Source organism: Schistocerca piceifrons, chromosome 2 (genome assembly GCF_021461385.2).
Source record: "Schistocerca piceifrons isolate TAMUIC-IGC-003096 chromosome 2, iqSchPice1.1, whole genome shotgun sequence".
Taxonomy (NCBI): Eukaryota; Metazoa; Arthropoda; class Insecta; order Orthoptera; family Acrididae; genus Schistocerca; species Schistocerca piceifrons.
Window position 1 is genome coordinate 200,105,487 of NC_060139.1, and position 15,004 is coordinate 200,120,490.

Consider the following 15,004-nt stretch of genomic DNA (forward strand, 5'->3'; position numbering starts at 1 on the left):
AGGCAGAAGGGGCCCACTGGCCAACCTAGCATGTTATGAGTATCTGACGTGAAGTGGTGCACAGCCACATATAAACTGGTGCAGGTTTCTAACAAGATGCATTCAAGTGTGGCATCTCTCCTGGATGGCGGAGCGTGTCACACCACCAGCTACACGCAGCAGTAGATGGGACTCCAGCGTTCCAGTCCACAGTGAGTAGCTGGTTCGATCCTCTGAGGCCAACGAGGTGTCCGTAGGCAGCCAGCGGCAGGCCACTCCACAGCTCGCTACTGCGGGCAGTAGTCCTGACTTCTAACATACGCTGGAGGCATCCCGAGGCGAGGGCTCCAGATTCGGATGCTGGATCGCGGGCGCTCGTCGTCTCCGCAATCTCAGCCACACTGGCGAGAAGGACACGGCTGGTCACCGCGGCTCACACTGAGCAGCGCTGAGTCATTAGGGACGCCGACCCCTGAGCCGACTGCCGGCATCCTGATGATGCCACAACTCTGCTGGCGTACAAGGCCAACACACAGTGCGTGCACTGGTCAGAGGCAGCCATTCTGCGCCAAGCCATATCACAGACAGAGAAGTGGTGACCTCAGCATTGCGGGACCCAGTGATACAGATCGAGAAGAAGGGGGGGGGGGGGGGGGGGCACTGCAGTTGGGAACAATAAATCACTTGGAAAGCTTGGACGAGTCTTAAATAGTGTCTTCTACCTCTTCCCACTACATTTCTTCATCCTGATACATATGGTGGCAGATGTTGCCACTACATTTGTATCGTATTTTACATTGAGATTTATCTGTTCTGGCCCTTAATGTAGCAATAAGAGAAAAACGAACACTTCAGTTCTTTACTAGCTGTACATAATGTGGTCACCTTTAAAGTGAATGCTGCATTGCCTAGTAGCACCAGTTTTGCTAGGCTTTTAGCTGTCTTTTGACAAGGCTAGAAGTAGCCAGATCGAAAATCAATAAGAAAATCTCAAGAAATCTTCTGCATCAAAAGTACTCTCGCTAATTTAAGTACCCCACAGTGTAAGGGTGACAACCTAATGACACTGCACGATTGATAACGATTCGTTCTGCATTTTTCAACATAAGCTTTGGAAACTGAATTCACAGTTTTATTTGTGTAATGCCACATTTTTATTTTACTTGAGTATTACACATGCGAGCAAGTAAACATAGACCGTTTAGAAGTCCAAAATGAGTAACATCATACTAACTTGTGTTGGAAATGTCTAGGGCCTCCTGTCAGGTAGGCCGTTCACCTGGTGCAAGTCTTTGGAGTTGACACCACTTCGGCGACTTGCGTGTCGATAGCGATGAAATTACGATGATAAGGACAATACAACATCCAGGCCCTGAGCGGAGAAAATCTCCGACCTAGCCGGGAATCGAGCCCAGGTCGTTAGGTATGACACTCCGTCACGCTGACCACTCAGCTACCAGGGGCGGACAATTTGTGTTTAAATAGGCACACTTGTTTTACAGATACTTTACGGTTTATTAAAACAGACTTTCTTCCTAAGTTTATAGTGGTAGGTTGTATTTCAGTTGCGTTAGTACGAGGGTTGGAACTTAAATAGTGGCAACTATTTATTCACAACCGATACAAAAGGGTTACATGTTTGCACCTGTTACTGTCCCTCAAAGTAGTCACCAGCGTTCTGTAGAACCCGTTGCCAACGATATGGAAGGCGTAGTATACCGTTGGCAGAACCTGTTCTGTTGATGGTGCGAATGGAGCGGTCTAACATTATGGTGATTCTCGTGTACGACTGTGATGGTGTTATCCTAAGGCATTGCGTTCCTCCACAGCAGACCGTCAATGCTCAATGTTACTGTTCGTTTTCGGAGCATCACCTGCGACGAGCTTTGCGAAAGAAGCAGCTTCACTTTCTGCGCAACCCAGCCATCATTTTTCACGACAATGCGAAGGCGCATACAGCGCAAACTGTGGTTGCTCTGTTTGGTCGAAGGGACTGGGAAGTACTGTACCATCCACCATACTCCTCGGACTCAAGTCCTTGTGACTTTGATTTGATTCCGAAGATGAAGGAGTCACTTTGTGGCCTTCGCTTCAGAGCTGTTCCAGAGATTCGACAGGCAGTAGATCGCTCCATTCGCACCATCAACAGAACAGGCTCTGCTAACGATATACCACGACTTCAACATCGCTGGCAATGGGTTCTACACAGTGCTGGTGACTACTTTGAAGGACAGTAACAGGTGCAAACATGTAACTCTTTTGTATCGGTTGTGAATAAATAGTTGCCACAATGTAGTTCCAACCCTCGTACATTGCGTAGTTTAACAGTAGTTTCCATTAATTTATTGAACCCAACACTAAACATCTGAATGAAATTATCAGCAATGTAGGATGTCCGATGAGGAACTGTCAATATTCAGGTACCTGACAGGCACGTTCATTCACAGCAAAAAAGTTTAGTAATCATGGTCTCTACAATGCATAACCTTAAGAGCTGTGAGTACTTCTTCTCTTCGATACTTCAAAACATACGTCCTCTACTGCAAGCTCTTTGGTTTCCATATTCTGAGAGGTAGTAGTATGCACTAAAACAAGTAAAAATGTCCAGTAAACGTGGACTCTAAAGTGTAAACCTTACGAGCTATGAGGAGTTGTTTACTACTGTCGAACACATCTTTCTACGAAACAAGTGCTCACAGCTCTTAAGGATCACTAGACTATTTCTGTTGTATTGGTCCACATTAACTCCTAAAAAAATATATAAAACAAAGAGCTTGCAATACAAGAGATTTGTTTCACAGTATCGAAGATGAAGAAGTGCTCATAACTTTCAAGGTATGCGTCTTAGAAGCCACATTTACTAAACTTATTTGCTTCAAATGTTCCTTCCTGTCACATCCCTGAATATCGACCATTCCTCCTGTGACGCCCTATGTATTATTTCACATTATCTAAAACAATCTGAGAATACTCAGGTAGTTTACCCACTCCACGCCTATAGAAACCTAATGGTTGTGAGCTAAAGATGTGATCAGGGTTTGAATCGTATTTTCGTAAGAAAGGGATTTTCTTGATGATTACTTTATAAGGAGCGGGCAAGGTAAACATTTGAGGCCATAAGATCAGAAGAATAATTGCGTGAGGGATGACTTTGTGATATTAGCAGAGTGAATTATCGCGTAGTAGTAACACATGCTGCAGTTTTGTCGGTCGGTTTTCTTACACTGTGATCGAAAGGTCTCTTAGTTGTTTTTTGATAGGGTTCAGCCGTTAATTTCTTCTTAAGAATTAAAAAAAAACGCACCAGTAACAATACTACATAGGAACGCTCAATGAGCGAACTGATTATGTTTCAGTAAATATGCAATAGTATTCATCCGTTTGGTTTTGTTCCTTTGAATCAGAGGATTCACTACACCTAAATCAGACACCCAAATCTTGCCTACTGAATATAAATGTCACACGACGGTTACATGGTCGCAGTTCATCGCGTATGTCAGGCATTTGCCAAGACTTCCTGAATGTTGAAAACCATTCGTAAGAACGGTCTTCCTTAACACAAACCCTCACAGAATACAAAGTATTCGAGCTGCCACCACTGCCTTCAAATCTCTAATAAACCCAACCCGAACAATACGTCACAAATGTTAGACTTTTTCTCACTTGCGACTCTGTTTCACAACGTTTAAACAATGTTCATAACATAAGTATGTGAAATCCTACACGTAACTGCAAGATAAGTACTAGAAATTCAGACAAGAAAGCGACAGTTAGGAAATACACCCACAGCGCCGCGCCGCAGTCATCTGGTCGGGTGGCAGTTGACGTGAGGCGGTGGGTGACGTGTTTTCGGTTGCCGCACTGCAGGGCGAGGGAACACCGGAGCGTATACTGTTCTGATCTTGACGCAGCCCGAGCTGTTTTATGGTATTTCTTAAAGTGGGTTAGGGAGATCAGTGAAATATTTTTAAGGTTCCTTCAGAATGTTAACTTCAGCAGGCAGTGGTTTAAGAAACAAGGAAGTGCATGGGGCCTGTTCTCGTGATTTCCTGTCTACATTTCGCTACGTTTAGCACTGGACCACAAGCTCATACAGCATGGTAATTAGGCAGCGCGTAATTTTCATAATTTTAAGGTCGTGAGTTCGATCCTCACCCGGGGCATTTAAGGCGGCCGGTGTGGCCAAGCGGTTCTAGGCGCTTCAGTCTGAAACCGCGCGACCGCTAAGGTCGCAGGTTCGAATCCTACCTCGGGCATGGATGTGTGTGATGTCCTTAGGTTAGTTAGGTTTAAGTAGTTCTAAGTTCTAGGGGACTGATGACCTCAGATGTTAAGTGCCATAGTTCTCAGAGCCATTTGAACCATTTGAGCGTAGTAACAGCACGAAAAGAAGCCAACAATTCCTCCAGACTCTTGTTGATTCTACCGTGTTGCCAAATCGTGCATATGGCTGGACTTAAAATCCTGAGTGTTGACCATTGTTATTGGCCGCCTTAAGTGATTGCTCGGTCTTCATCTATGAAGTGGCCAGCCTGCGACCAGGATATATTACTGACGTGACAAGTCATGACACACCTCCTAACGCCGTGTAGGACCTTCTTTTGCCCGGTTTAGAAAAGCAGCGCAACGTGGCATTGACTCGACAAGTCGTTGGAAGTACCCTGCAGATATTTGAGCCATGCTACCGCTATAGCCGTCCATAACCGCGAAAGTCTTGCCTGTCCAGTGTTTTGTGCACGAACAGATCATTCGATTATGTTCCATAAATGTCCGATGGGATTCATGTCGGACGATCTGAGTGGCCAAATCATTTTCTCTAATTGTCCACAGTGTTCTGCAAACCAGCTGTGAACAGTTCTGACCCAGTGACATGGCCCATTGTCATCCATCGTTCTTTGGAAACATGAAGTCCATGAATGGCTGCAAATGGTCCCCAAGTAGCCGGACAGAACCATTCCGAGTCAATGATCGATTCATTTGGATCAGAGTGTAGTGTTAGCAGAAGAGCCAACACTGTGTTTCTAGAGGAGGCCGAAATGCACGCGTTTAATTACACGCTGACTGGCGTGAGGTCTGGAACAGGACAATATCTTGAGAATTGCAAATAAAGTACGTAGATGATGTAATACTTAACTTTAATCCACAATTGTAGAACATCTCTCTTGCTGATACATGCTTCATATAATAAATATCAATTGAATACGGCGCCTTGCTAGGTCGTAGCAAATGACGTAGCTGAAGGCTATGCTAACTATCGTCTCGGCAAATGAGAGCGTAGTTGTGAGTGAACCTTTCCTTGCAAAGTCGGCTGTACAACTGGGGCCAGTGCCAGGACGTCTCTCTAGACCTGTTGTGTGGTGGCGCTCGGTCTGCTATCACTGACAGTGGCGACACGCGGGTCCGACGTATACTAATGGACCGCGGCCGATTTAAAGGCTACCACCTAGCAAGTGTGGTGTCTGGCGGTGACACCACATTCTTCCCCCGCAAATCGGCGTACGGTTGTGTTATATGGCTTCCGCCCGCCGTGGGGAGGACCCCATGTTGACGTATGCGACGAGGTGGGGAGCCTAACAACAGGCGAGGCTGTGCCACCCGCACCCGGCCATTCGGTCCGAGGGGAGCTAGGAAACGCCTGAAAACCTAGTCCAGGGTGCACGCCAATATGCGGTGTATGCGCCCGTAGAGAGACAGGAGGGGCCGATGGGTCGACCTCCATCGCGTCGGAGTACCCGACGGGCGAAGACGACATCTGGTCCGGAGCGGGCAAGAGTTCCATGTCGGAGGACAGCGGGTCACGGGAAGCGATTGGCGGCGCGTGACCCAGGGAGGCACCTGGCGGTTGCAGCGAAGCGTCCACTGCGGGAGGCGCCGGCGAGAGAACAGGCGGCGGCGGCGGCGGCGGCGGCGGCGGCGGCGGCGGCGCGTCGCCATGGGGAAAAATGGAAGGCAGCGTCGGTAACACTTGGGGATGAGGCGAGCCAGTAGATGGGTCCCCAGGACGCTGACCGGTCGGCACCGTCGCTGAAAGTAGACGGGGAGCGGCAGAACCCGTGCGACGACAGAGGCGCAGCTGATTGAGATGCCGACGCACCTCACCAGAGGCCCCCAAAAACAGATACATAGCGCCGCCGAGGCAGCGAAGAATGCGCCCTGCGAGCCAACGCCGTGAACCTCGATAGTTGCGATAGTATACAACGTCGCCTGGAACAAAAGCAGGTGTCTGCCGCTGCACAGGAACCTGATGCGGCGGATGCAGCAAAGACATCAAGGTTCGATGAGGACGACCGTGGAGCCACTCAGCCGGCGAGCGACCATCTCGGGGCTGAGAGCGATACGAAGACAAAAAGAGCAACAACGCATCCTCCCGAGAATGCGACTCTTTCAACTTCAACATCTGTGACTTGAAAGTCCGGACCAATCGTTCAGCGGCACCGTTTGACTGAGGCGAAAACGGTGCGGATGTCAGATGTTGAATACCATTGGCCTTGCAGAATGACTGAAATTCTGCGGACATGAATTGTGGGCCATTGTCGGAAACAACAGTCTGTGGAAGACCTTCAATACAAAAGACAGCGGATAACGCTTGGATGGCGGCAGATGACGTCGTGGAAGACATCCTGACAACAAAAGGAAAATTACTGAAAGAATCGACCACAACCAACCATCGAGCATTCCAAAATGGACCATCAAAATCTATGTGCAAGCGTTGCCAAGGGGAAGTGGCTTTCGGCCATGCAAAGAATTTCCGCGGTGGTGCGGAGTGTTGTTTGGCACACGCAATGCAAGAAGAGCACATACTCGTAATCGCAGCATCGATTCCGAACCAAGTACAGTGCTGACGAGCAAGTTGTTTCGTGCGCACTATACCCCAATGTCCTTGGTGGAGAAGCTGTAAGACAGAGGACTGTAACGAACGTGGGACCACGACCCTGGACTAATCACTATCAGAACGCAACAGCAAAACACCACGTCGAACAAAAAGTCTCTCCTTGTGAGCAAAAAATCGGCGAACCAACGGATCCCCGATCTGTGACTTTGACAAGGGCCATTGCGTAGCAACAAAACGCAGAACGGTAACAAGGACAGGGTCAGCAGCTGTGGCTGTAGCTACACGACGAAAATCAATCGGAAACGATTCGACCCTGTCATCGGTTTCCGCATCAATGAACATGCAAGCAAGTTCAGAAGAATCGAATGCTCTATCCTCAGCAACAGGCAAACGGGACAACGCATCGGCGTTTCCGTGCTTAGCAGTGGACCGATACAATATATCGTAGCGGTACTGCGAGAGGAAAATAGACCAGCGAATGAATTTCTGCACTGTACGTGGAGGTACAGGCTTGTTCGGATGAAAAAGCAATGTCAAAGGTTTGTGGTCTGTGATGATGGTAAAGTGACGACCATACAAGAAATCGTGAAACTTAGTAACACCAAATACGAGAGCCAAGGCTTCTTTTTCTATCTGTGAATAATTTCTTTGCGCAGACGAGAGCAATTTGGATGTAAAGGCAATAGGGCGATCATGCGAGCCATCTTTGTGCGCAAGCACAGCACCGATCCCGAAATCCGATGCGTCTACCATCAACAAAAGGGGTTCTGGGGATCGAATGGCGTAAGGCAAGTATTAGAAAGCAACGTCGATTTCAACTGGCGAAAGGCGCGTTCGCAGTCCGTCGTCCAGACGAACGGAACACCTTTACGGCATAAGCGATGAAGCGGAGCTGAAATGGAAGAGGCATGTGGAACATATTTATGGTAGTAATTAATTTTTCCGAGCACACTCTGTAGCTGCTTCAAATTCTGCGGCGAAGGCAAGTCTTGTATGGCACGGAGGTGCTCTGGACTAGGATGTATGCCTTGGGCATTGATTACATGTCCCAGGTATGGTAAATCACGAGCAAAAAACACACATTTGTCCTTCCGCAAGCGAAGACCATTTTGGCGCAAGACCTGAAATAATGTTCTGAGGTTGGCAAAATGTTCTTCTTCCGTTTTTCCGGAGATCACAATATCGTCCAGATAGTTTGCGGCTGTAGGGACCGACGCAGAAACAGTTTGCAGATATTTCTGAAACAATGCAGGGGCAGATGCACACCCGAATGGTAGTCTTTTGAATCGATACAAACCAAGATGCGTGTTAACCACCAAAACTCGCTGGGATTCTTCGTCCACTGGTATGTGCAAGTACGCATCTGCGAGGTCCAACTTCGAAAAATATTTACCCGGGCATAGTTTGTCAAAAAGATCTTCCAGGCGGGGTAAAGGAAAAGTTGCAATCACTAGCTGTGGATTCACTGTAGCTTTGAAGTCCAAAATTACTAAGGGTGATGCCCAGAGAGAAGCCTGCACACGTTCAATCACACCTTGTGATTCCAAATCGTGTAATGTTCTTGCGACCTCATCATGCAATGCGTGGGGAACATTGCGCGCTCTGAAAAATTTCGGTTGCGCGTTTACTTTCAGTTCCAAATGTGCTTTATAGTTCGTAGCGCAACCAAGGTCCGGTGCAAAAATGTCTGCAAATTCTTCACATAGACTAGAAACACTGGCTGAAGGCACAGTCTGGTTCACTGATAGGACCTGATTTACTATAGACAAGTTGAACGACTGAAATAAATCTAAACCAAACAAGTTCACTGCAGAAGAACGAAGTATGTAAAATCACACAAGTTTTGTTTGTCCCTTGTATGTGGCAAGAAGGCTGCACTGTCCTAAAACAGGGATATTCTGACCGGAATAACTATTTAACTTAACATTTGCGGCACGCAAGGGAGGTGTGCCCAGTTGTTTGTATGTGTCTTTATTGATCAATGAAACTGCAGCTCCGGTATCAAGCTGGAATGGTATTACGTTGCCATGAATGTCCAAGTCTACAAAAAGTTTATTGTCCTGCTGACGACAAGAGCGACTGTCTCGTGCAATTTGAAGTGACACTGGTACAGAAGCACTTGCGACTTGATGTGATTTCCGTCGACGTCGTCGCACACTGTTAGTGGGACGAACACAGTCATTGTTAGAGAGTGGCACTGGGCGGAGTGGATTGAACTACATGAATATCCATGGGCGAAGGTTCACGAGCCTCAGTATTCTTGGTTCGATTCCGGCGTGAAGCAAAGGGCCGATCTAAGCTTTTTCTGGCAAACACTCTGAACATGTCCTTTTTTATTACAGAAAAAGCAAACAGCTTGGCGTGACGGGCAATTCTCACGCGAATGTCTGGTTGCACACCGCGGGCATGATTTTAGCACTGCATTTGCTTGCTGCCGTGGGACACATGGCTGAGAGCCTGGCGGCAGCTGCGCGGACGAGCGCAAGGGCTGTTTACTGTTCCGTGCAGCTCGCCCAGCGGGCCGGTTAATGTGACACACCACAGCTGGTGAAGTTTCAAATGATTCCTGAGCAAAGTCAAGTGTGTCTTGCCTATCCAAGTTGTCTATCACTTGTTGAAGGGAGGGATTGACTAGTTTCAAAATTTGCTCCCGTATACGAACATCAGAAACGTTCTGAGCAATTGCATCACGTACCATAGTATCTGAATAAGGGAGGCCACATTCACACTCAAAAGCACAATCCCTAGTAAGGCCTTGCAAAGTTGCAACCCACTCCCGATTAGTTTGACCGGCTGTACGTTTTGTAAGAAAGAACGTATACCTTTTTGCAACTACATTGACTGATTCTTTGAAATATGCATCTAATGCAGACAAAATTTCTTCGTAGGACAGAGTTGCTACGTCGCGTCGGGGAAACAATTTCACTATCACACGGTACGTCTGGACGCCGACACATGATAATAAGTGAGGCTGCCGTTCATTACCCTGAATTCTGTAGGCGGCGAGATGGAATCCAAATTGGCGTGACCACTCCATCCAGCTTTCCAGTGCCGCATCAAACGGACGAAAAGGTGGTGCAACTGCGTGTTGTGGCTGCGGTAGCGGTGGAGCGGCGGCGGCCGCATCGTTTTGCATTGCACGTTGACCCTGGACGAGCTGTCCAAGGGCATCCAATAACACCTGCGTCTGCTGATTCTGCAAGCGATAAAATTCGGACAGTACATCTGGAGATTGTGGCGAAGCCATGACACAAGTAAATTAGTTATATATAAAGGAGACTGTTTGTATCCGGGTCGCCAATTTGTAGTGTTGGCAGAAGAGCCAACACTGTGTTTCTAGAGGAGGCCGAAATGCACGCGTTTAATTACATGCTGACTGGCGTAAGGTCTGGAACAGGACAATATCTTGAGAATTGCAAATAAAGTATGTAGATGATGTAATACTTAACTTTAATCCACAATTGTAGAACATCTCTCTTGATGATACATGCTTCATATAATAAATATCAATTGAATACGGCGCCTTGCTAGGTCGTAGCAAATGACGTAGCTGAAGGCTATGCTAACTATCGTCTCGGCAAATGAGAGCGTAGTTGTGAGTGAACCTTTCCTTGCAAAGTCGGCTGTACAACTGGGGCGAGTGCCAGGACGTCTCTCTAGACCTGCCGTGTGGTGGCGCTCGGTCTGCTATCACTGAAAGTGGCGACACGCGGGTCCGACGTATACTAATGGACCGCGGCCGATTTAAAGGCTGCCACCTAGCAAGTGTGGTGTCTGGCGGTGACACCACACAAAGGACCCCGTCCATTCCATGTAAACGTATCGCATACCATTACGGAGCCACGCCCAGCTTGAGCTTGTCTATCGGCACTGACAACTCTACGCAAATGCCGCTACTCTGGGTCGTTAAGTGAAGGCCGTCGGCCACTGCCTTGTCCGTGGTGGGAGGTGATGTCTGGATCGTTTTACTCTGGGCACACTCTTGATACTGTAGATCTCGGAATATTGAATTCCCTAAAGATTTCTGATATCTAATGTCCCATGCGTCTAGTTCCAACTACCATTCGGAGTTCAAAGTCTGTTAATTGCCATCGTGCGTCCATAATCACGTCGGAAACGTTTTCACATGAATCAGCTGAGTACAAATGACAGTTTCATCAATGCACTGCCCCTTTATATCTTGTGTACGTGATACTGCCGCCATCTGTATATGTGCATATCGCCATCCCACGACTTTTGTCACCTCAACGTATCTAAGACTGTGCAGTGTTACTTTCAATTTGTTTTCTGTCAATTTTATGTTATTATCTGAAATTTTGACGCGTAAACGTCTGTTCGGCCGTCAGTCGAACTTTATTGTGTAACAAAATACCGTCAGAACTGAATCGCTGATAACTTAGAAACTACCAATGCGTAAACAGTAGTTGAGCCCACATACGTCTCACTATTTGTCGCTTAGTATTTACTTTGCCTGCGACGTCATAGTATAAGTGTAGACTCTCGCGCGTGATTACTACGAATTAGCTTTATGTAATGTTGGAAAGTGGTGTAGCGTGGAAACGCTTTTAGATAAGAAATCGATTCTGGTGTCATAGCGAAAAGCCTGCGGAACGCTACTAGATACCAAAATGAGACAATGATATTAGTGAAATAAGTGTTAAATTGAAAATTATGAACTAATTAAAGCTGTCGTTTCAAATGACTCAGAACTACAAAAGTTAGAGGAAAGCTGGCGTCGAATGGAATCCAAAAAGCTTAAAAAGGACAATGCCGAGCGAATGCAAGAGCTACAGCAGCGTCAAAAAGAAAAATAATAAACGGTGCAGAGCGATTACTTAGTTGGCCAGTCTGGCATACAGCGGCCAGTGACAGTTCAAACTTCTTATTTATCTATTCCTCAATCATGTTACTGCTTTGTGTAACCACTGTATTAAAGATATTAATTATAAAATTACATATTAATACGACACTCTTGTTATTATTTTATCCCGACGTATTCACGAAAAAACTATGCCACGAACCCGAACTGCACACACAGAAATTAATTTATTTCTGAAATCAAATTTCGTGAAGCAAAAGGATGGTTTAGAGACATTCTTTGAACCCTATAACTCCGACTTACTGTGGTGTCGTTGATTGACGTTGTCCCATTTTCACAACTTACACTTTAAGACAACCCCCAAAATCCATCGAAGTTTGTCAGTAACCAGCTTGTTACACCCTGCATACCTGTGAAGATGACTTCCTACAGACTTCAATTAGATTTGAAGTGTAGTTGTATATTTGGTGACGTGTTTTCGATCATCATTGACCGTGGTAGCAAATCATGTGTGGCACGCAAGCGACTATCACTTCGTGACAGACGTTCTACACTCATGCTCATAAATTAAGGATAATGCTGATACATGATGAAACAACGCTCTGGTGGGCGGTTTGCGGGTTTAAATCACCTCGGGGTATGACCATGCGGTGAATCTGACCTGCGGTCGTCGCAAGGTGGCGCTGGCAGCAGTCCACATACGCGGAGGTGTGTTGATGCATGTCAGAGTACCGTGCAGCGAGTAAGTGTGCAGACGTTTTGAAACGTGCTAATGGTTACTGTGTGTTGAAAATGGCTCAAAGAACACATATTGACGACGTTATGAGGGGTAGATTACTAGGGCGACTGGAGGCTGGGCATAGCATGGACCTCCGTGTGCCACAAAGTGTAATCTCACGATTATGGCAACGATTCCAGCAGACAGGAAACGTGTCCAGGCGCTACAGTATGGGACGTCCACAGTGTACAACACCACAAGAAAACCGATATCTCACCATGAGTGCCCGCAGACGTCCACGAAGTACTGCAGGTAGCCTTGCTCGGGACCTTACCGCAGCTACTGGAACAGTTGTCTCCGTACACACTGTCTACAGACGACTGAACAGACATGGTTTATTCGCCAGGAGACCTGCAAGGTGCATTCCACTGACACCTGCTCATAGGAGAGCCCGTAAGGCCTGGTGTCAAGAACACATTAATGGTCATTGGAACAGTGGTTCCAGTTTATGTTCACAGACGAGCCCAGGTATAGTCTGAACAGTGATTCTCGCTGGGTTTTCATCTGACGTGAACCAGGAACCAGATACCAACCCCTTAATGTCCTTCTAGGCGCGCAGTCCGGAACCGTGCGACTGCTACGGTCGCAGGTTCGAATCCTGCCTCGGGCGTGGATGCGTGTGATGTCCTTAGGTTAGTTAGGTTTAAGTAGTTCTAAGTTCTAGGGGACTGATGACCACAGCTTTTAAGTCCCATAGTGCTCAGAGCCATTTGAACCATTTGAACCTTAATGTCCTTCAAAGGGACCTGTATGAAGGTCGTGGTTTCATGGTGTGGGGTGGGATTGTGATTGGTGCACGTACACCCCTGCATATCTTTGACAGAGGAACTGTAACAGGCCAGGTGTATCGGGACGTCATTTTGCACCAGTGTGTCCGCCTTTTCAGGTGTGCAGTGAGTCCCACTTTCCTCCTGATGGATGATAACGCAAGGCCTCACCGAGCTGCCATCGTGGAGGAGTACCTGGAAACAGAAGATATCAGGCGAATGGAATGGCCTGCCCTTCTCCAGACCTAAACCCCATCGAGCGCGTCTGGGATGCTCTCGTCGACATATCGCTGCACATCTGCAACCCCTACGACACTTCAGGAGCTCCGACAGGCACTGGTGCAAGAATGGGAGGCTACACCCCAGCAGCTGCTCGACCACCTGGTCCAGAGTATGCCAACCCATTGTGCGGTCTGTGTACGTGTGCACGGTGATCATATCCCATATTGATGTCGGGGTACACGCGCAGGAGACAGTGGCGTTTTGTAGAACATATGTTTCGGGACGGTTTTCTCAACTTATCACCAATACTGTGGACTTACAGATCTGTGTCGTGTGTGTTCCCTACGTGCCTGTGGTATTAGCACCAGTTTTGTGTAATACCACGTTGTGTGGCACCACATTCTGCAATTATCCTTAATTTATGACCATGTGTGTAGTTGCTAATCTGTTGCAAAGTAATACCTCCAAATCAGATTTATCACCGTATTGCGCCTACGCTAAACAAATGCTTCTTTTGTTCCCTTTCCAGGAAGTTCTATCGGCACTGCTGTGACCTTCCCACTGTGTGGTATGCTGATCCACTATCTGAACTGGCAGTCGGTGTTCTATGTGACCAGCGTCATTGGGATCGCTTGGTTCGTCTTCTGGTGGTGGTTAGTGTTCGACAGCCCCGCTCATCACCCAACCATAACGCAAAAGGAGCTCGCCTATATACGAAGTTCGCTTGGAGACACTGTCTCTGACAGGAAGGTGAGAATTAAATTGAGTTTTGTGTCCGATGTCACGCATTTCTTTCTTTGTGGCACTTTTACTGTCAAATACAGAATTTTTACTGGAAATTGACGTTCATAAGTTCAAGTATTCTACCTGCCATTTTCGGGTTACTTGTTCTGTAACTTGGTAACTCAAAACGAGAGACTGGACTTGTATCTTATAGATTGTCCTCTTCCATAGAAATTTTCCATGCTCGATGGCCAATCGTTAATTCAGCGTTTGCCGCCGACGGTGAGAGGAACTCTTATCATCACCGACCACACTCAGTTTTCACCAGACTCTTCTGGCCTATAGACTGCATTTACAGGGACTTGCCCTCATCGGTGCTTGCAATGCTAGTGGACAAATGCCACATGAGCTCCAATACACTAATTTGTCTCCTGTAGCCGGCCGGAGTGGCCGAGCGGTTCTAGGCGCTACAGTCTGGAACCGCGCGACTGCTACGGTCGCAGGTTTGAATCCTGCCTCGGGCATGGGTGTGTGTGATGTCCTTAGGTTAGTTAGGTTTAAGTAGTTCTAAGTTCTAGGGGACTGATGACCTCAGAAGTTAAGTCCCATAGTGCTCAGAGCCATTTTTTTGTCTCCTGCACAGATAACCAAAAGAGAGGAACCCACATACGGGAAGACCGCACTTGAGAGGTTTCCCGGTCAAGGACGGGCATAAAGTTTTTTTTTTTTTTAATTTAATGTAGAATAGTTAGGACACTGATTCCATATGTAAACATGATTAGTAAAATAGTAAGGAATGCAGACATCTAAGAGTGGTGAATGACCGAACCCAACTTCAGCAGGAACAGAGACAATTTTATTGCGTCACAAACAATTTACACAAG

General features: G+C 47.1%; 1 protein-coding gene across 1 annotated transcript in view; it reads left to right on the forward strand.

Annotated features, from left to right (window-relative positions):
- LOC124777801 (sialin-like) overlaps window positions 1-15,004 on the forward strand; it is a 135,210-nt gene that overhangs the window by 47,190 nt on the left and 73,016 nt on the right. The window contains exon 4 of the mRNA XM_047253317.1: window positions 13,927-14,147. Coding sequence (XP_047109273.1) covers window positions 13,927-14,147 — 221 coding nt within the window. The remainder of the gene's footprint in view (window positions 1-13,926; window positions 14,148-15,004) is intronic.